General features: G+C 41.3%; 1 protein-coding gene across 1 annotated transcript in view; it reads right to left on the minus strand.

The window, feature by feature from the left end:
• The window catches only part of LOC119731432 (proto-oncogene tyrosine-protein kinase receptor Ret-like), a 43449-nt gene extending 24038 nt beyond the window's left edge, over positions 1 to 19411 (minus strand). The window contains exons 1-9 of the mRNA XM_038204602.1: positions 19317 to 19411; positions 9218 to 9252; positions 7181 to 7483; positions 4803 to 5063; positions 4096 to 4319; positions 3205 to 3370; positions 2287 to 2495; positions 1281 to 1530; positions 105 to 137 (exon numbers count right to left, since the gene is read on the minus strand). Coding sequence (XP_038060530.1) covers positions 105 to 137; positions 1281 to 1530; positions 2287 to 2495; positions 3205 to 3370; positions 4096 to 4319; positions 4803 to 5063; positions 7181 to 7483; positions 9218 to 9252; positions 19317 to 19411 — 1576 coding nt within the window. The remainder of the gene's footprint in view (positions 1 to 104; positions 138 to 1280; positions 1531 to 2286; positions 2496 to 3204; positions 3371 to 4095; positions 4320 to 4802; positions 5064 to 7180; positions 7484 to 9217; positions 9253 to 19316) is intronic.
• Between the last annotated feature and the right edge of the window lie 2869 nt (positions 19412 to 22280).

Here is a 22280-nt window from a genome sequence, read left to right on the forward strand (position 1 = left end):
TTTCCCCCCTTTCTTAATAAATGCTTGTCTAAAAGCTTTTGTTTTAATTTTTTTTTTCAATATACGTGTGTTTACGGTAAACCAATTTAATTCAAGGAAATTACCTAGATCGCAGTTTGGCCTTTGTTTGGCGTTACCTGCAAGAGTAAAAAAATTATACATAATGGTTTTTAATACCGAGCTGTTATAGCTTGTCATAACACCTCACCCACAGATTCTGTGTCTTGATTGGCCGAGAGCGAGTCACATGATACTTTCTATTTTTGCTATCTTTCAGTGCACGACCAAAAGTACTATACCCATAGCAACCAAAGTACTATACCATGATTAGCAACCAAAGTACTATTTCCACGGCACGGTATTTGTGTGTAAATGCATGCTGGTATGTTGCACGTAGCGCGTATTGTTCCAAAGAGAACGCGTCACAGAGTTGGGTTCAAACATTTCGTGAAGGGGTGGTTTGGAAGAGAGAAATACATTTTCCACCAATTTTGTATTGAAATTGAAGTTTATTTCAACTGTGTTCAGATTTAAATAATTTAAAATATTAAAATCAAGCAGAATCTGTGGGTGAAGTGTTGTAAAACAAATATTGAATGCTTCGCCTCGGGAAAATAGAATGCTCCATGGATCACCGAGGGAGGCTAGTTTTACTACACCACTCGAAGCATTCAATATTTGTATACTATAACCGTATGAGCTATTTCAATCATCTAAGAATACAGCTGTGTGCCCAAAATTGCAATGTTATTGATGTACAGAAGAATGCTGAACAATTTTTTGAAGAAAAAAAAAAAATTTGAAAAAAGTCTTTATAATTACATGTACAGGTATGTATTTATTATCAATCCTCCAAAGAAAGATTGACCTTTTCTATACAGGGTGTCTCAAAAAAAAGGTAACCCTACTTGAAAGGGTTATTATGGCCAGACTATTTATCTACAAGCAAGAAGCAAGGTATCATCTGAAAGCTGAAGCTGTGCGCTTTTCAATGATACCTTGGGTTACATTCCAGAGTCACACATCATGGAGCACCATTGTCTTGAAGCTACAGCCTCGCAAAAAAACAAAGTTGTGGGTATTTCGGGACGCGCTTTATAGAGTACGAACATGTATAAAAATACAATCCAAATGTTGGGCCAGGCGCGATTTGAACCCAGGCCAAAGCGGTGGAAGGCGAGGAAAGTACCACTATGCAAACTTGATTCCCCAACACCAAAAGTAACAGTGTATATGAAGATTTTATTTGTGAGAATGTTTGAACGTCGTATTGAACTTACGCTCTCCTATGATCTCTATCTGCAATACCAGCTCGGCTTGGAGGCTTTCGCCACGCCAACCGACCTGCCTTTGCACAACAGCCGTGTACCCTGTCAGGCTGCGGTTTGTAAGGGGCGAGGTATCGACCACGTAGACAAGCAATGAGGAGTGTTCAAGGCGAAGGAGGCCGCCATCTTGGATGAGGCTGGTGGGAGGCTGTCGCTGGAGGGCGTTTGCGGGTTCGCACGATGGGAATTCCAGATCCACGACCTGATCGTAAGAAAAACCCGGGCATGGAATTAGTGGAAAGGTATACATGTACAAGCATTACATTCACTGTGTGGACTTCCGAACAAAAGATGTCCACATAAACAAGTTTTCAGATACATTGTGTGCCCACGTCCACACCCACACTTACAGTAGTATTTGGGGTTTATGGGGTACCACTATTGTTCGACCGTAATTCCCTTCTTTTGTTCTCCTTTGTCTCCTCAGAAATCTCAAAACCCATAGCGTTATGGTTATTGGGTACTTCAATTTCTAAAGACAGACTAAATTTGTCCCAAATGTTGCCCTTTGTTCCCGGTACCCCATAAGTGCCACTATGTAAGTGCACCCATCTTTGTAAACACCGGCAATTGTGGACCCCCTATTGTCCCTAATTTCACAGGTTTTTTTTAACAGCACGAAAAAAGGGAATGTCCACACTAGGTACATGTATGTAACGTCAACATGTGTGCGTTGGGACTAGCCAAACAGTGGGGATTCGAGGGCGCTGTTTGTTTTTGGGTAATTCCTTAAGCATTGGCCCAAATCAATAGCACCCTTCTTTTGTGTTCGCAACATCACAAATGTGACCTGCTGAGGCTAAATGAGCCTTTCCGTAGTTAACTAGCTAATGGACTATACTCTCTAAATATGTTAAGATATTTGCAGTGTGTTGTAAAAAAAAATGTGAAAATGAGGACGCTTTTGAGGTTCGGGATTTTGTTTTGAGACACCCTGTGTTAATTTGTTTATTCTTACCCGTGTGTACAGGGAGGCGTTCCGGTGTAAGGTAAGGTTCAGGACATGTTTCAGCAGCTGAATGTCAATCTGCACAGCTACAGCGACGTCCTGGGCGTGCGCTGATTGGCTGGTGTTGGCCGGGCCGTGTTGGCTTCCGTCCCGCAGATACACGGTGAGGGAGTGACGGGCCGCACAGCACCATGGGAAGGTTCGATTGAGCGTGAGCTCTGAAACAGAAAGCAAACACATCAACTCCATACATTTCTCTTTGCGAGAAGTTTTTCCGGGAAAATAGTGGCTGTCCCACCAAAATAAATATAGTTTCGACACAGGATACGGAAAACTAATTTGTTTTCCATTTGTGTATCGTCACCGATGCCACAAATTACATGTACATAATGCCAAAGTCCACTCACGTGTTACTGCATGAAAACCGCTATATGACAAATTTTTGTTTCATGAAGTAATACCTAGGTGTGTGCACGCACATCGGACACTGGCGCGAAAGATCTTCGTTTTCACTGTTACGGAAATACAATTTGGACCCAAAAAAGTTTTGAAACGTTTGACAGGATTGTACATGTAATTAATCCGTTCTCTTGTAGGACTACAAAAAAACAACTGGTGAAATAAAACGGGTGTTACTTTGTGTAAACGAAAATGGTACCGAGTTAGCGTACATTGTTCAATTGGCTCTGTAAAATACGTGTGAGTGGCGCACACTAAAGTCCACTCGAGTGTTACTTTGAGATCTTGGTGTCGTTGACGGTATGAGAAAAAGCACTACAGCATGCTACAACACCTTTTTTTTTATTGAACTAGTAGTTTGTACATGAAAGAGTCTACAACCATACCAAGTTTAAAGATATCGGTGGTTGAATTGTTTAGGTCAGAGGCAGCTTTTTGAGGGTTTAAGGCACTCAGTGTTTATCTTACCACCAATGATTTTCCCGCTGGACTGCTCCAGGGCTGCCGTTGGTGGCGTGCTCGTTGTTGGGATGAAAGCGTAGGCATCTTGGTGTTTTCCCGCCAACGAAACGCCAATCGTCTGCCAGTTCTGGACTCTTGGGTCGTTCGTCTGAATCCACACAAGGTGATCCCCCTTAAACCAGAATGAAATACTGTATGGTACTAGTCGGGCTGCGTTTGCGTATGCACGACTTTTAAATGTTTTTTTACGGCTGAAAATATAAGGCCACATTTTTACAGGCAAATTTCCATTGCAACCTCAACACTGTATAACAAAAAATTGATTAAATGCTGTTGGACAATGTTATTTGCCAAACACCGGTATGAAGGTACCCCATTGGTTCATTCGGATACAAATTGACCACTTATTGGGAAGAATTTGCCCAAGGGTGTCGGCAGTTGGTGTGTTGGGTTGATTGGGCAAAACACCAATCAATTTGCACACATTGTTTTAGTGTATACTTAACCTTTTCTGGACGTGGATACTCCACATTTTCCATGGCGTACCATTTCAGGAATTTTAAAGCGACAAGCATACAAACAAATACATCAACAAATACTGACAACCCAAACAAGAAAAGAACAAGCAAAAACGAAGTGGAAATTTTAGCTTGTGCAGGCAAGCATATCAGGTCATACTAGGTGTCGACTATCTAAAGTTAATAACCTCAAACAGGAACCCTATATATGGAAAACAAAGTAGGCCTACTGTTTGCCAACAAGTTATGGAAGTCAATCAGACCCTTGAACTTACACCTAATTAAATTGTTTTCACCTAAGAGATTGCCTGGAACTAGTTGCATAGAAGTAGTTGTCAGGTATGTCACGGCCTTAAGCCTTAGTTGTGTTTTCACTGACCTTTGACCTGTTTTGTCTGACGCTGATGACGTACCAGTCTGGCACTTGTTCAACCTGGATGGCAATCACTCTGGATTCCGTTCGAGTCTGGTCAACTCCTCTCGCAGAATGTTCAGCTGTGCATTTCACTGTTAAATTTCTAGACTGCAGTGGTGTATCGGAGTGGCGTATCAAAACTAATTCCGATGTCTGGTTATCAATGTAGAGACCTTTAGAGATTTGTTCTGAAAGAACAAAAGGGGGGGGGAGGGGAAGAAGTGGAATTAAAAAAAGTCTTGTGCAATATTCCTTGACAATCTCTAGATCTCATCAGCTTTCCAAAATTTTCCAACGAGAAATGGACTTTTCATGAATTTTTAAGGGATGAAGATGTTCATAATGCGTGTTGCCAAAACAGAAGAAGAGAAAGCTCGTCTGCATGGCATCGAACCGTACACTCCCACTAGCTATTTCTATTATCAACGAGGTAGAAAGTAATCTCTTGGAACGAGGCTGCCAATACAGGCAACAGCGCCACCAAATGTCAGATTTTGTGCAGTATACTGTCTACCATAAACAGCGCCCACTTGGTTTCTGATATCCCCTTTTTTCTACGAATCTCAGTCAATCGGTAAACTTCTAAGAAAAAAACATATTAAAATGATCGATAATTTTAAAGCGCTTAGCGGGACAAGACATTTCAGACAATATTTTGACGAGTGTCGTACCGGGTAAAAAGGAGTATTTCAAAGAGGCACCATTGGCAGATAAGCATTGAGGGTCGAACCACAGAGCTCCAAAGGGACCGCTATCAGCGTCGGACCGGAGCCGGAATACGTAGCTGGCCTCCCCGAAGCAGGAACATAGAGGGGGCGACGGGGCGATGTTCACCGTCACCACAGCAAGGGCTTGCAGTCCAGGGTCCAGGTCAGAAACTCCGGTGTTTTCCCGCCTGGTCCAGGCAGAAATGTGTAACGTGAAGTTCCAACCTGTATGTGAAGCAGAAAACAATGCATACTTCGTTTGTGGAAATTGAATGCGAATTAGAATTTTCCAAGGTGCCATACTGTTGATAAGAGGTAGTTATCGCCACTTGTACAGGTACTTTAACCCTAAAAGGGCCGGGGGGGGGGGGGGGGGGGGAAGTTTCCACGATAGTAATCATAGCCTTGAAATTTTTTTTTCCGTAACCCGAGCTGTTATAACTTTTTAGCCTCGAGCCTTGCGCATCTTTTGATACCAAAAACAAAAAATTCGGACCAAGGGTTGCCGTGCAGCGAAAAAATTTCCGGCGCTATGTATGCGCCATCAAAACTGAATTTTCCCATAGACACTGTGTACACAGAGCAGACTACCATTCGTACATATGAATAATTAATTAGCCATAATTCCAAAATCCTTTGACCTATAGTCATGAAATTTCTTGGGTATGTTCAAGATGAGTTGCTCTATGCATGTACCGAGTTTCAAAAATTTTCAACACTCGATGGCCGAGATCTTAGGGAATTCCCCCCCCCCCCCCCCCCCCCCCACTGAGATCAAAATAACTGGTCAAAATAACCCGGCCCTTTTAGGGTTAAGCCATATTTTTTAGCTGTGTGTAGCAGGTCAACGAATCATCGTGTCTCTCCATTAGATAGTTAGTTGGTTAGTTACCGTAGTAACAAATGTTGACATTGTCTTTTGCTCCTACATATTTTGACCAATTTCAACCAAACTTTGTCAAAAGTATCAGTAGCCCAGCCCCAACATGTCACATGACCAAACTTGGGTCAAAGGTCATCGGGGTCCAATAACCTGATTTGTTTTACTCAAAACACTACTCCTTCCTAGAAATTACATGACACAATCAATTGACTCGTGCATGATCACGAATTTGTTGGCCTGCAGCTTCTGAGATCTGATCGAGCTTGTTTTAACATTGTCAGTTCTGTGGCCAGATACATGTACATGTATGTATAAAACAGGTGTCTCCATTGGCCATTTACTTGAACTTATGGTAAAAGTACACACTTCTGATGTTGGCTATCTTTAGTAAACCATTTGGTAATTTTTGTCAATGTTTTGAGCAGTTGTGCCCTTTCCACCCAGAAGTAGTGAAGTTGATCTGCATACCAATCTAAAGCCCCATAAATGTGGCCAATTTACTGGACTACCTCTGTAAATAAAGGCCACACTTGGAACATGTACCCAAAAATGCAGAACTTTGTCAAGTTGTTATTGTCACATATAGACTGTGTTTGTAGTTTATTTATGCTTTTGAAGCACACTCACCCTCTTTAAAGCGATAGAAAATTAGTCCCCCCTTTTTCAGACGTCTATTTTCGTGTAATTTTGGTTTGGAATTTAGATAATGTGTGCAAAATTAACCTGGAAATTACACGAAATACAGACATCTGAAAAAGGGGGAATAGTTTTCTATCGCTTTACAGAGGGTGAGTGTGCTTCTAAAGCATGAATAAATAAAAACAACGTCTAAATGTGAAAATGTGTGGCCTTTTATTTACACAGGAAGTCCAGTAAATTGGCCACATTACTCAGCTAGCTTGAGTAACTCCAGCTAAACAAACTCATCAGGAATTCCCATGTAACGCTGGAGGCAGATGTACGTTGTAAATGTGAGATCGTAAGGGACCCTTAAAAAAACAGCCTCCATGAAATGGTTCGTTTCCCCTCTACCCCAACCCAGATTCCATTACAAATCTATCCTCATACCATGCTCTCAGTCATTCACGATGCTAATGATGGACTTCAAACAGAACAAAAGTTACCAAAATATGAAAAATAATGATGATTTCGGTGGCTCTGTTTCAGAAAAATCGTCCAGTGCTGCACTGTCATGGCCGGCTGTGGTGTGGTTATTGCGTGCTTGAGCCGATCAGCCAATCAGATTATTCCATGATTATTCATGCTGAGTAGGACATCCAACAGCCGTCGGGTCAGTAGTACATTCTGCATGTACACAGTGCAGTCCATTGGCCATGACCCGACTGCTGTTGGATGTCCTTATCAGCCACCTTTGATTCATCAAACTGTATTGATTCTAGTTCTCCACCCTTTGAATGTTCCTTTATATTCACTATCATATGATTCGTTCATCACCTACCTGTTAAGTTTCCCCTCGCGTCGACTGGCTGTTGTAGAAAAATCCTCCCTGTTTGCTGTTCAACTGCAAAAAGGTTGCGTGCCCCCACTTCCTCCTCGGCCCCGCCCCTGCTGGTGCCCCCCTGCCCCTCACTAGTTAGCCCATCGCTCCCAAAACTCTGGGTCACTTCCAGCGCGTATGACACGCTCGCGTTGGGCGGTGTCGACCGGGTGTAGACCTGCGCGATGGCCTGGTGGTCCGGAAAGTCATTTGGAATGGTTGTCGTGAAGGATTCCAAGGTGAAATAAACGCTCTCTTCAGACGCTGTTAGTTGTTGAGGAAAAAAAGTAATTGAAATGGAATTAGACGCAAGCAGCTTCAATTCGGGCGATTCACAAAGCAGTGCGCCAACAAGAGTTTGTCATGGAGAGTCCATTTTTCAAGTTTAACTACGGTCGACAATAGCCCCATAAATGTGGCCAATTTACTGGACTACCTCCGTAAATAAAGGCCACACTTCCACCATGTACAAAAACATGTAGAACTTTGTCCAATTTAGATTTTCACATTTAGGCTTAGTTTGTAGTTTATTTTTGCTTTAGAAGCATACTCACCCTCTTTATACGTTAATAAGAAAGTGCTGCCTTTTTCAGTTGTCTATTTTTCGTGAAATTTCCAGATTCGTTTGCACACGTTTGCGTATCAAAATTTCAACATGAAATTTCACGAAAATTAGACATCTGAAAAAGGCAGCACTTTCTGATTAGCATATAAAGAGGGTGAGTATGCTTCTAAAGCAAAAATAAACGACAAACTAAGCCTAAATGTGAATATCACAATTTGACAAAGTTCTACATGTTTTTGTACATGGTGGAAGTGTGGATTTATTTACAGAGGTACATGAATAGTCCAGTAAATTGGCCACATTTATGGGGCTAGGTCGACAAATGGTCGATGTTGTGTGCTTTCTTGCAATTCACGCAATCTTAAGAATGAGCGCACATTCTTAAGACCCAGCGCGCATTCTTAAGAATGAGTACGCAATCTGAAGAATGAGCGCTCATTCTTAAGATTGCATGGGAATATCACGTGCACAATTTATGAATTTTGTGCAATCTGAACAAACACTGCAAGGCATATCATAATGTTAAATGAAATGTATATAGCGCTTTAGGGGAAAGAATTCATATACATGTAACGAGGATGGAAAGTGATCCATGCTTCTGCACTCGCATAACTACGATAATTTGAATAAAAATTAAACCTGTTTTTATTGCTTTTTTTTCAGCCCACTATGGGAAGTTTTGTAATAACGGAGGACTGGGAACTAGTCTGGGAAGTGCTTTGGCTAGACAAGTTACAAGTCCCTAGTATGGCCAGGGGGGGGGGGGGAGGATGTTAGAAAAGGTTTCTGACTATGTCAATAGAGGGCACTATTTCTTGTTTATTTCTCATGTAGAATTTTCAGCGTTTTTATCCCAGATTTTCGCATTCCAAAACAAACTGTGGATTGGGGAACAAAGCTTTTTTTCAATAGGGTAGGTACACCATAATCTACATGTCTGTGAAGTTTTATCAAATTCAGCGAACCAGACCGCGTGGCGAGCGAAAGCTCGTCCCACTAATGTGTTCTCTCAGCATGCATATGATACATACTTTCCTATCCACTTTACTTTTTATTGTTAAATCTTTTCCTAGACTATTAGGCATGTTAGGTAAGCAGGTAAGTGACCTTGCGTTGCAACAGTTGGCTATAACTATTATTAATTAAGAATCAGTGAACGAGGATGCAGCTACATGTACCGTTGCTCGGCATCGACACAAGACCGTTATCTTGTCGCGCATTCTTAAGAATGTGCGCTCAAGTGGAAGAAGGCGCACTAGTCACATCGACAAAACATGGCCCAGTAGACAACTTGAGCCAACTTTAGAGATTGGGGCATAGCATTCTGCCACCTTACAAAAAACACCATATTGATTAAAGGAAAGAAAAGGGCAAACGAAACTACTAACCGGAAAAAACTAACAATTTCAAATGTCCCGCGATGCAAATTTTACCTGAATTTGTCGACCATCTTGCACATGCACTGGGAAAAATTAACTCTCCGTGGCAAACTGCATTGTGGCGCCATATTTTTGAACGGATGAGGGCGCTCTAACGACGACATTTGGGGGAAAACTGACAACCGAGTTTCCAAATGTATCATGCTGCCTCATTATCAAAAAACATTTTCTACAAACTTTAATGTTTAGATTGAAAATAAAACTAATTCACTGGTTTAAACAACGTGTTATTTCTACTTGTCCCCAGGGCTTACTTTGTTTTCAACATCGTTTCCAATAGTAAGCCCTGGATATATATAGGAAGCTCAGTCTTCATGATCCTGATATACGTTGACAAGTAATTGATTTATATCGTGTACTTGGTGGTGTTATTTCCAACGTGCATTCCGGGTTTTCACGGTCATTTTAATTATTACGTCCCCAAATCTTCCCCAAAATAATCTGTTCCTTTCCAATTTGCTCATATGCATATTGACCTTCCGTCAGAATTCTGACCATTCAGCGGGCGCCGTCTTTCGCTCAGGCTCCGGTAACCCAAAAACATGGCAGCCAATGGACAAATCAACAGCTTAGACCAACTTGTTGCTTGAAACGACGTCACAATTTCTAAAAACTCTCAAGGTGCGTGAGGCACATAAAATTATTTGCATGCTCACATGATCAGACGTTGCTGCGGAGCTATAATTGTGGGCTCCGTCAAAACAGATTATACTCAGACTACCGGGCATGACGTCACATGGCAAATTGTCCATAGTTCTTGTTGCAACATGTTAACCGTTAACTTTAAGCTCACTAAACTAAATAGCCTATTGTAACAATACGAGCTTTGAATGTGTCGAAAACATGCATATTCGTATTGTAGGACTCGAGTCCAGGACTCGGACTCGAGTCGAACTCGAGTCAAATTTTTTCGTGACTCGAACTTGACTCGAGTCACTTGGGAAAATGACTAGGACTCGGACTCGGACTCGACCATGATGACTCGGACTCGAGCTTGGTGACTCGTGACTCGAGTCACGTATTTATTTTCATCAAAAGAAAATAAACCATAACGTTAGTATTTTTGCGACGAACATAGCATTTTTTATTCCATAGACAAAACACGGCGACGCGAACAATTATATAATGGTTGATCGAATAATGTTTGGATGATAAAACATAGAGGGAAGGGATGGATGAGGGTTTATAGAGATGGGAATTAAAAGTAAAACACATTTTGGGTCCAACAGCATGTATGGTAATTAAACCATACACTGGGATTTACTTAATAAAAGGAATGGATGATGAAAACATATCATTGAACAAAATAATTATTAGATATTAGAACTGACTCGTGATATTAGAAAGTGACTTAGATATTAGAAAGTGACTCGTGACTCGGACTCGAGGTTTGTGACTCAAGACTCGGACTCGAGGCTTGTGACTCGAGACTCGGACTTGGACTCGAGACTTGTGACTCCAGACTCGGACTCGAGGCTTGTGACTCGAGACTCAGACTTGGACTCGAGGTTTGTGACTCGAGACTCGGACTCGAGGCTTGTGACTCGAGACTCGGACTAGAGGCTTGTGACACGAGACTCGGACTCGGACTAGAGGCTTGTGACTCCAGACTCGGACTCGAGGCTTGTGACACGAGACTCGGACTCGGACGCGAGGCTTGTGACTCGGGACTCGGACTCGGACTCGAGGCTTGTGACTCGCCCGGGACTCGGACTCTGACTCGACGCTGGTGACAGACTCGACTACAACACTGACATGCACACCTTGAAGGTTATATGAGTTAGGTATTCCTTCAGGATACATGGGAACACTTGTTTAGTTTGAAGCAACCAAATGCTCAGAATTCAAGAAGGGAGCAAATTAACCAACTCGTTAAATTTTCAGCTCAGTGGATACTATACATACGTACATTATGGGAAAACAGGAAAACAATGCACACTGACATGTTGGTATATCTGGAGCTGGACTCCGTTGCTAATGCACGTAAAAAAAAACCTGTGACTGCGGGCACATTGCTAAACCACTTTCAACAAATTATTGGTTCCTTCCGAATGATACCGTTTCGGGCTGGCCAATTTTAATTTGAGCGAGAATTTTCTCGTGAAATCCGTCGGCAGGTGCGTTTCAGGGTAATTGCATTACATTCCTACGTGCCTGCCTATAGGTTTAAACAGCGAAGTGTAAAAGTCAGGTATATTTGCATTTTGACCCACAAACCCCTTTTCCTACAACCAATCTTCTGGCTAGTGACCCGACCTGAAGGGCTACACAGTCCCTGAACAAAATAATCCGAAAATATGCAAACACGGGGAAAATGCGAACTTCCGCGGTGCCTTGAGGGAAAATCGGAAAAATTGAGATCTCAGGTGCCTTGCAGCATGCTGAGTTCTAATTAAAATTTTACTTCATGTTTTCAGGCAAAATCAAGGTTAACGTAAACAGTCATAATATAGGCCAACTCTGTTCAGCAGAGAGTATTCAGAAAGCAATGTAAGAAAAACTGTAAATAAACAGTAGAATTGTGTTTTTTTTTTTTTTAATTTGTCAGAACGTGAACAAAATAATCCGAAGCAAACAAAAAATGAGGCACGGCAATGGGAAAAAAACGGTTCTTAGAGGTAGAGTACATCATTTGTAATTTGTGCATTTTTTTCAGTTGACGCAACAAAAGTGCTTAAAATGTAAAGAAAGATACTTAATTAGGCCCCCCCCAAAAAAAGTCTTCGATTTCTGGTATGGAGCTTTCCCCAAAAGTGTTTTTTTTTTCGTCAAATGTCAGCTGATGACTGTAAATGGCACCCGACTATAAATTCAGTGCAAAATGTATAGGAGCCCAGAGAGGCCACGTAAATCTTATACTCGATCGTAAAACACGTTAAAATTGTGCAGCAGCAGGATTCCAATCAAACCAGTGAGTTTGGCGGTTTTGAGACATCATCTTACATTGAAAAAAAAAAACCTTTTTAATTTTGCCAACGCGCATAGTATGGTTTCGGCGACGCGCGCACAGTCCAGAAACCGGAGCCCTTTTTTTGGCCTTAACAACTAACCTGATGAAGTTTGATCTCATTGAAAGCTGTATAATTATTGCGAGAAAACAATATTCAATCAAGGATCTCGAATTCAATTCAAAAGTGCCGAGTCATGTTAAATTGCACCCGAAGTCAGCGTCCGGGACACGCTCTCATTCAGCCGATTGCAGCTACGCGATATCACGCACTAAACCGATGAATGGTCTTTACGGTTGCAGACCAGCTAGTTAGTAAACTGCAACTAAACCCCTACTTCCAAAAGTCAGGAAAATACTCACAACTCTCCAAGGTGTTTGAAACGGACATTGATCAAACGAAAGCTTATTTCATCATCTTATAATTCCTGCTATTTTTTTTTTTTTTTAGGGGGGAGGGGGGTTACTTCAATGACTTTTGAAAGAAATTTCCATACAAAGGTGATCACCCCTAAAAATAGTCCTGAAACCCATTGCCATTTTGAAAAAGGATGCCAACACTTCGTTGCTAAAATAGAGCGATTTAAGGGCCCAGTTTGATCCAAATTTCACAGAAATACAAGCTCGCAGTCGTGTTCACGGCTTTCACCGTTTTTATTTAAACAAACTCTAAAATTGATGGCCCACAAAATACTCTTAATAGCAGAAAATTTGCGGGCATTCAAATCGTGATTTAGTCGGCGGATGCAATCCTGGGGCTCTTAACTGCTCTGCACCTTTTATACTAGCATGTAGACTCCAACAACACGTTACAAAATCATGTTGCGCGTCATATTGTTCGTGTATGTGGGTGATTGCAAAAGCCAGAGAGGAGGAAATTAAAGGGATGTAGACAGGACGTGTGAGTGTTTGCGGACTTTTAAAGAATCGCTTCCTCCCGGATCAGCTGATTGAACAAAGACTTTGGCAAGCGATGTTTGCTCGCTGACAGAAAAACACTTCACGGATGGATATTGTTTGGCAGAACAAATTGTCCGTTGAATTGTTTTCGACCTAGCACGGCGCTGAGACAATAACCCTGGACAAAGTGCAAGGATGTGGCATGATAAAAAATAATATGATGCGAAGACGATGACGTCTGGTTAACTCTCTGGACCGTCCGGCGACAAAAAATATTGGCCACTGAATCTTAATATACGTCTAAGACCACTTGACTGACAGCGGAGTTGCTCAAATTGTGCTATCGAGTGTCGCTCGGATCGGTAGACATTTAAAATGAACGAGGCGCACGTCAAATGACACAATCTGCTCACTTTAAACAATGAATAATTACTTTAAAAAATGAAATATTCGAGGTCTGACAATTATTCTTGCATATTGTCGTGTCAGTGCAAAAATTGTCGTAACTGCCAAGTTTGTCAAAATTCAGCTTTTTGTGTAATTTTCAAGATTCACCCATATATTATTACAGGAGAGTTTCATTGAAAAATATTGCGCGTCATTGTGACGTAATTGATATTACGTCATAAGGTCGTATCTCCATTACGAGCAAAATGCCTGAAAGCCCAAACGTCGTATCTCAAGCGTTTACATGTATATGCAAAATGACATACAATCGGGTTTATGCAAAAACGTCGTGTCTCAAAAGTCATCGGAAGTTGACTTCTGTTTCCTTGTACCGACAACCAATTAAGCACAATACAGTCCCAATTCTTTATAATGTCCAGTGGCGAACACAAAATAGGGGTTGGGAGATTGAAATCCCCCTCCCCCTCCCCCGTTCAGCAGCTGACACATGTTATGACACTAGAACAACTTGGGCCAAAAATAATAAATGGAATTCTAACATTCGTAAATATATCCTTGAACTGCGTTTACTAGAACGCATGAGAAGCATCTTAGATTTCAAAATGTTCCAGGGGCATGGCCCGTTCCCCCAGCAGGGTGTTCACAACTTCCCCACTCCCCCCCCCCCCCTTACCTCAAAGTTAGATCTGCCCCTAGTGTCCACAGCACAACATTGTGTTTAGGGCAACGAAACTGTAGCTCTTACTGTACCGAGCCAGGAAATATGTAAATTGGATTCTGACATTCTTGCATTCACGAATGGTTGATTCGGCCATAGCTATATATGTGATGATTTATGCATGCAGGACAATCCCCAAATCGAACCAGGCTCTGCATACTGATGGACAACGAGGCATTCAGTAAATGCAATTTATTTGGTAATAGCAAATCGCTTTTAAGTTCGGGTATACTGGGAAATCACTCGGTCGGTTTTAAAATGTCACTTTTGGTAAAATTTTTACTTATGGCGGGAGTGAGGATACAGTTTTTCTATTGAGAGTTATGGGCCTTATTCATGGGTCGGCCATATTGAATTGAAAGCGAGGTAAAATCTTTATTTTTGGAACTCGCGAAGAGAAATGACAGCAATGACATAAACTTAATTACACATAATCATTTTAAATTTGTGATTAAACATACCCTGATGTTTTAAGCCACAACAATGAAAGTGAGGCTAGAATGTATAAATAGTCTGGCACCATCCCATTCAACAGTTCACAATTAATCAAATACATTGGGGGAACCCGACCAAAATGGCTTATTCATGAATAAGCTACATTCCTCAACAGTGGTAGCTCTTTTGTGGTGGTCGCTATAGTTACCATTGTGCATTTTTACACGTAGTCTACAGGGTGAACCCCCAACCCAAATGCAACCCTGAAACATTTGCCTTGTTTTAAAAACGTTATCGATGAATTTTATGTTTTGGATATAAGATTGAAGCCGAGAGCTTTTTCTTTCAAACACTGAAGAAAAAAAATCCCATACAAACAGCACCTTGGGTTGCTGAGTAAATTCCAATTATGAAAAAAAAAGTGATTTTTCATCCTTTTCAAAGTGAAACATATGTTTCAATTCAAATTCATTTCCAAAGACAAAATTTATTTCCATACTTTCCACAAGCAAGTCAAATAAGTTTTCAAATAACAGAAGGTGATTATATAAATTGTATAAAGAATAATAGTACATATCTGAAATTACAAACGACTAAATCAAGTTAAGGGGAGTTCCCCTAATGCCATAGTGTTCTAGTTTAGTGAGAAGAATGGAATGACTGATAGTATTGAAAGTTTTCGATAGATTAATAAAACCACTAATGGCATAGATTTTGTTGATGAAAACACTATTAATTCTGTCGACAAATTGAATCAGAGCCATGCATGTCTGTTGAATGTTACAGCCCACTGTGCAATTGTCTTTCATTTGTGCATTTGCTTTAGTATTTTGACATATTTATGGTGCTGAAAAGGTTTAAAACAGAACTACACAGGATAAGATACCTGTTCAGGTGGAGAATGAAAGGTATTTTGAACTATTTATATTAGGTGCCGTGTTGTTTGCAAGGATTGAGATACAATGCGCCAAATGCATTGCATGCACAGATAGGTACAGCGTAAATCCCTTAACTGTGGTAATGCCATTGGAATGGACCAAAGAGGAGCTGTGTTACATAATTGGCATTTTCTCAGCAATCCAGTGTGCTGTTTTCATGATTTTTTTTCAGCATTTGAAGGAAAAAACTCTTAACTTCAATCTGATATCCAAAACATGAACGTTAACCTATCACTGTTTTGGAAAAAAAAAAGCAAATGTTTTAGGGTTGCATTTTTGGGTCACCCTGTACTGCGCAAGTCTCATATAGTGTACTTTTTTTGTAGAGTGAACAACGGAATAACATTAGACATGCGTTCGTCGTAGGACAAACATAGCACTGTTTGGGGTGTTTCTGAAGTTGTTTGTTTTAATTGATGCACCTGTTGTTTGTGAAGTTCTATCCAGATGAGATAATGACGGTTGTCAACAAGGCATTAAAAAGTACGAAGGACTTTGAAAATTGCCCATTAAATGTGATATCACGTGACACTAGATAACGCCACCCCAATTTTCATCTGTAAGACATCCCTGTCTATGTACATACAACGGTTGAAGGCAATTGGAGTCGTAGTTCATGAGGTAAAAGACTTGGAAAATTGCATCTTTGTAATGTGACATAATGTGACAGTTGATGACGTCATCATGACGTCACTCAAAGTTTGATCTGTGACACACTGTTCCCAAATTGCAAGTAAGAAAGAAAATGGTGCAAATGCTATGGACAAAGGTTGGAAAAGGGGGAAAAAAGGAATCTTAACGAAAACAAAAGCTGTTTCAGAATGTGTTCTGAAACAGTTGAATAATCAAAGCTCGATACATGCATGCCGACTCACAACATGGCGTCTAGCCCTACGCCCTGTCACATGAGGGCGTCCTGATATTTGAAGAACAGTAAGAAAGGTTGGAAAAATCACCTGCATTCATGCACGTTACAGCAATTTGTCAAAAAAATAAACATTCCCTTCGATCTATATGTATTCAGACTGTTTGTATGTCCCTTGGGTATTTAGGTTCCTAAATGAGCAGGTTGAAGAGGCGATGGACACTGAACAGACAGAAAACGCGTCTGGAGAAATGAGCCTAGCTCTTAATTTACGGGACGGCTAAAGCGAAGCGAACCCGACGTCAGGAAACATTCGTTGCAAAATTCGCCGAAGTCAAAATGTCTTCAACTTTTGCGAACTCGCAGCGCGAAGACTTGCCGTGAGCTTTCGCTTCGTTGCTGTCAGTGCAGGCGGTAACATAAATATGGAACGTGCGCACTACTAAATAAAAAAAAATAGTGAGCAATAACTCCATTAAATTGAACTGGACATCTACCCAAAGTGGCTTCGTTTCAGGTTGAATGTCCCTGATTGCCAATACTCTAGAAGCTGTTGAACCGTCTCAGGCTTATAGGATTACAGACGGTCAAGATGGAACATGTCGGACTGCAGTTCCGTAGAGAGTTCAAAATAGCCTTGTTAGAGCATGTTCAATTTGGCTAGTTCGTGGAAAAGTTGGCCTCGATTTTAAGCGAGAAAATAGTCTTCAATAATACCGAACTTCCGTTGAACCTAACTTCAGACTTCATTGAAGCAGCTAGGTGTGTGGGTTTTTTAGCACTAGGATTTCTCGCTCCCTAAAGTTGAAAGACCTGGATGACGGTCAAATACCCGCTTTCCTCATACAAGTTCTCAGAAATCTAAGGGGAATCATGATGCATCACACAACGCCTCTGGCTGTAGAACGAAGCTGATCTAATCACCGGTGAAAAATCAACGTTATCCCAAATCTGAAGGGAAAACTGGCAATTAAGAAACCATAAGATCAAGAAGTCAGACATTAGAAATGTCAGTGTTCTGGCTCTGTGGCTGTCAGACGAAGATGTCCTAATCACCGCTCGAAATTAACATTATCTGGGTAAATTTGAAGAGACCTTGGACAATAACGACGAATGTTTCCCAGCAAGCTTCTCCAAGCAGACAGCTGCTCCCAACTCGTTAAGCTTTTCTTGGCGAGTTCTGTTAATTGAATTGCTCACTAAATTTACACAGCTAAATAGCGGAAATGTAGCATCGACCGCAGATAGTTCACTTATAAGGGCATTTGCGCGACAGGCATACGGTAATTCGAGTTGTTCATGTCCACGTTATTTGTATACACGACGTTTCATGGATGCTCTCTGTACAGTCAAGTGTCAACTGATTCTGGTGTGAGGCAGTACACACATCTATTCGCTCTTAATACTTATTCACTAAATTGTGAAAAAAGTGTCATTGCAAAAAAAAAAAACTCGTTCTCGTCTTAATCGTGTAGGTTGCCTTTGTACTACGTGAGTGTCCTGTCAATTAGCCTTTGCCGGTACCAGAGAGCCCCTGCCAATATATCTTTAGTCCTTGTAGTTGGCTGGTGAGGATAGCCGGGCAGTGATCTCGTATATGACTACCCTGTAATGGGCTACATATGAAGATTTTTTTTGTGAATAGCAATTACGATTCAATTGAATATAATTTTGTGCGCTCTGTTAATAGCTTCATGAGGTCGCCTTGTCTTGTTCAATGTATCCTCGTAATAAAACAAATCCCAAAACAAGGATGGATGAGCTCTGAAAAATAAACTGCCAAAAGTCAAGTACGGGCCTTATTAACGAGTCGGCCATATTGGATTGAGTGTGAGGTAAAATCTTGATTTTTGGAACTTGTTAAATGGAACCAAGTTAACTTCTAATTAATTCCAGTCTGCTTCCATGAATAATTTGAAATTTGTAATTAAACGTTCCCTAATGTTTAAAGCCAGATTAAAAAACAACCCAGTAAATAATGCTGCGTTGTGCCTGCATAAGTAGTCTGGCGCCATCCCATTCAACAGTTAACAATTAATGAAATACATTCGGGGAACTCGACAAAAATGGCCAACTCGTGCAGTAAGGCCCATACAATGTAGACACTTTGCTTATATCCGCAGTAGCATGCCACTGTACATACATGTATGGCGTGAAATGTCGACATGGAAAGGCTATGATAAATGTTGGATCATTCGTCTTTTCAATTTGATAGTTTTGTTACGGTCTTGTCGTTTTAAATTGTGGGAAACAGTCGCCGAGGTTGCGCTTCAAATAATACGTCTCTGGTAAGATTGACCTTGAATTCGGGTACTTGGTCTGACACTTTACAGGGTCAAACCTCTTATCCGGGGCAAAATAACAGTTCTCTAACTCATGTTTGGGTCATTATGACCGAACACATTATCAAAAGTGTCATTTTGAACCAGGAAAGTGTCAGACTAATATATCAAATCAGACGAGGATTTTTGTTTAAGAGTGTGGAAGGTTAGGAAAGGTTAAGCCCCGACAATGGTGTAGATAATAATCTGGGCTCGCTTATTGCACACTCAATGTAATGAGCCAGTGCATTATTAATCATCCTTAGAAATCGCAGTAACAGCATCGAGGAAATGGAAAGTCGAACACCGAGCGCTTTGAAAGAGCAATACTCAAGTGCAATATCCTTGAGTCCAGTTCGTGGCATTTTAACCTTTGACGCGCTACGTGAACCTTCTGAACGCTACATGCGTCGCGTCCGGACTTCAATTTCGTGGAACGTTGCCGCCGCTGAAATTAAAGTAGGCCAATAGTTTGTCCTCAGAGGCGATGCTGGGACGGTTCCCATGGGAACAGGAGAGGGAGGATCAGTGGCGGAAAGCAATTTCCACGTGCAAACACACCTCGCTGGTAACCCGAGCCGATACAGGGATTGGTAGTGATCTGTACTACTGGTTGTGTACGGTCCGCCATAATCCGAGGCGTCGTGCGTTGTCATGTGTACTATACGACGGCTTATTGAAATATCTGCCTGCATTTTACCAGGAGAGCATATTGTTAGGTTCTTCTATAAGACTGCCTACTTATCCAGGTCAAGCCATGGATTGTTCACAGAGCAAAGGCCAATATTATATAACTTCCCAGCCAAAAACTTCAAACGGAGAACTACTTTGCTGGGAAAGGATAGGTATGACATCAACACACACACACACACACACAGAACGGCGATGCAACTTTATTTTCAAAATGCGACATATGTATTTCGAATTTTAAAGAGGAGAAACAGTGCACGGTCGTGCAAACTTATGCAGGTTGAGTAAAAAAAAAACCGACACCCAAACGTCGGGACCATTGTTTCAGTCAAGTTCTGCATGTAGCACTTTCAAAATCTAAGATATGAAAGCACCAAATTCATAATCTTTCTTTTAGTACAAGAGTCATTCAAATCACTCATGTGCTTTTCAGGTTACGGAATTTAAACACAACCACCGTTTTAAAGTCCGATGGCTTTCGGTTTGGCGTTATCTCAATTTAAGTTGTACATCTAAGACTGACGGATTCAATTAGGCCTAATTTAAGCTTGGTAATTACATTGAGTCGTATCTGTATAATTATACATGGTATCACTGCATGCCCTTCGGAAATCATACGACTGTTTTGAGAAGAAAATGAAGCTGTATATTTTGAACAAAACATCCTCATGAAACCAACTAAAAGGCATTTGGAAGACTACTTATTCTACTCAGCAATACATTAGGCACGATTTTGAATACTACCCCCACCTTTCTGAAAACATACCCGATTCGAATGTTGGGACAACCTGTATGTGTTTCTCGTGTTATTTGTTTCGTTGCTAGTCATATCAATGTAGGAACTTCCCTACTGGGGGCGCCCTAATTGTCAACATGCATGTTTACATTTTATCGACCGATTACCGAGTCATGCGAAAGTCTGTTTGCCTATCACGCCTACGCTGTGAGTAATGGCCTTTGAAAAATCCTGCCAAATCCCCTCTTTTTTTGGGTGTTTTCTTCAACAGGAAGATTAGCTGCCAAATATAGCATCCCCCCACAAATCCTGTGCACACACTCAATCCGGTAGTCATTAGACATGGTATTAGCACCAGTCCTTTCTATCCATAACGACCAATAATCTTATTTGGCTAGTATCCTGACTTTTTCACAGAATCTCCTCGGTAATAGTCAAATAGGGAGATGTCCATTAAAGCGAATAAACACGCGAAGTGCAAAACACTTGACACAGATTTGTATCTAATTTTACTGAACGATTCCGGAGTTCACACATCTCTGAGAAAATATTGATGGCGTACTTGGCACAATTCCAGGAAAGGGCAACTTCGGACACCAAAATAGAGACAACTTTTTAACCAATCATCTTGTAGAATGCCCTGGCAAGTTTTGTCCTGGCCTAAAATATGACTTTATTTGGCAAGATTTGAAGAAAGACGTTTCTGGCAGTGGCTGCAATATGCGCCGCAGCACCTTGTACACCCTTATAAAGGTGCGGGTCTCGTATTTCTCATGTACTTCATTTACCCGTCTACCTAATAATAAACATAATTACCAGTGCCTTGAGTACCTAATTGTTGGTAGATACGTGCGCTATAGACTTCGGTATTATTATCATTATTTTAATCAAGCTTTTATCAAGCTTTTATCAGTGACTTAACATCTGTGTTTTATATATTGGGCACGCTTCAAACGCCGAATATTTCCAGAGTCGATTAGGGGCGTAATCAATCGGATAAAATGTACTCACGTACAGAGTCACTGACCGCGTTGAGTACCTAAAATGCAACTTTTGTTATTGGTGAACTATATAAAATTTGTCAACTTAATGTAGTATACTAACGGGGACGGGTTTTATGCGTGTTCCGCGTCTCCACTGACTTTCAAGTTCGGCCAATCAGAAGGCAGCGACGGAAGACTGGCCACAGCGCATCGTTATAACGCTTCATACACGTCTCAAAGCGCTTGGTATTGATTACACCTGTTCATTGGGCCAGTTTGCAGCTTGAGACAAGTGCAACCCGTCCTCTGCCCTCACAGGTACCTACTCCTGGTCGGCAAATGTTGTAAAGTGTCTTGCCCAAGAACACAAACACGGTAACACCATGTTCCCGTGAACTCATGTACCATCGCACGAGTCAGACACCGCAACCATTGGGCAGTGTTGTATACTTGCGTCGTGTCCGAGTCTCGAGTCATTTAGTTTAAGTCCGAGTCCGAGTCACGAGTGCATTCGTTTACAAAATCCTCCACAACCATGCCCCCGAGTATCTCATCGACTTCATCCGCCTGTATTCAACAGCACGCACCGGACTCCGCTCCAGTGAGCTCATGATGCTTCACGAGCCCAGGACCTCCACTCTTTGGGCCGACAGATCCTTTACTGCAGCGTCAGCCCGAGTATGGAACCTACTCCCTCTGGCTATCAAATCAGCTCCATCCATCACAACATTTAAGACAAACATAAAATCTTACCTGTATATACAAACAAGCTTACTCTCACAACACACAATCCTAACTTGACTTTCTCCTCAAGCGCCATGAGCGCCTTTTTAGGCGGATACCGGCGATTTACAAATGTTCTTTATTATAAATTATTATTATTATGGATATGGACACGAATACAAGCTATTATGTAAGTGATGCGGTGTCGCAGAATATATGTAACATTATTATTTGCAACACCGCCTGGATAGTGGTGCGGTACGCAATTATTTTTCTACAACCAAACATAGTCAATAACCATAATGAGCATGCGTCCGTTGATAACGGAATGGTTCTCGGACTTAACGTCCCTTCCAAAAAAATCCTCCAAAGCATACGAATGAGAAGAAAAGG

This window comes from Patiria miniata, unplaced genomic scaffold (genome assembly GCF_015706575.1).
Source record: "Patiria miniata isolate m_02_andy unplaced genomic scaffold, ASM1570657v1 HiC_scaffold_23, whole genome shotgun sequence".
NCBI lineage: Eukaryota > Metazoa > Echinodermata > Asteroidea > Valvatida > Asterinidae > Patiria > Patiria miniata.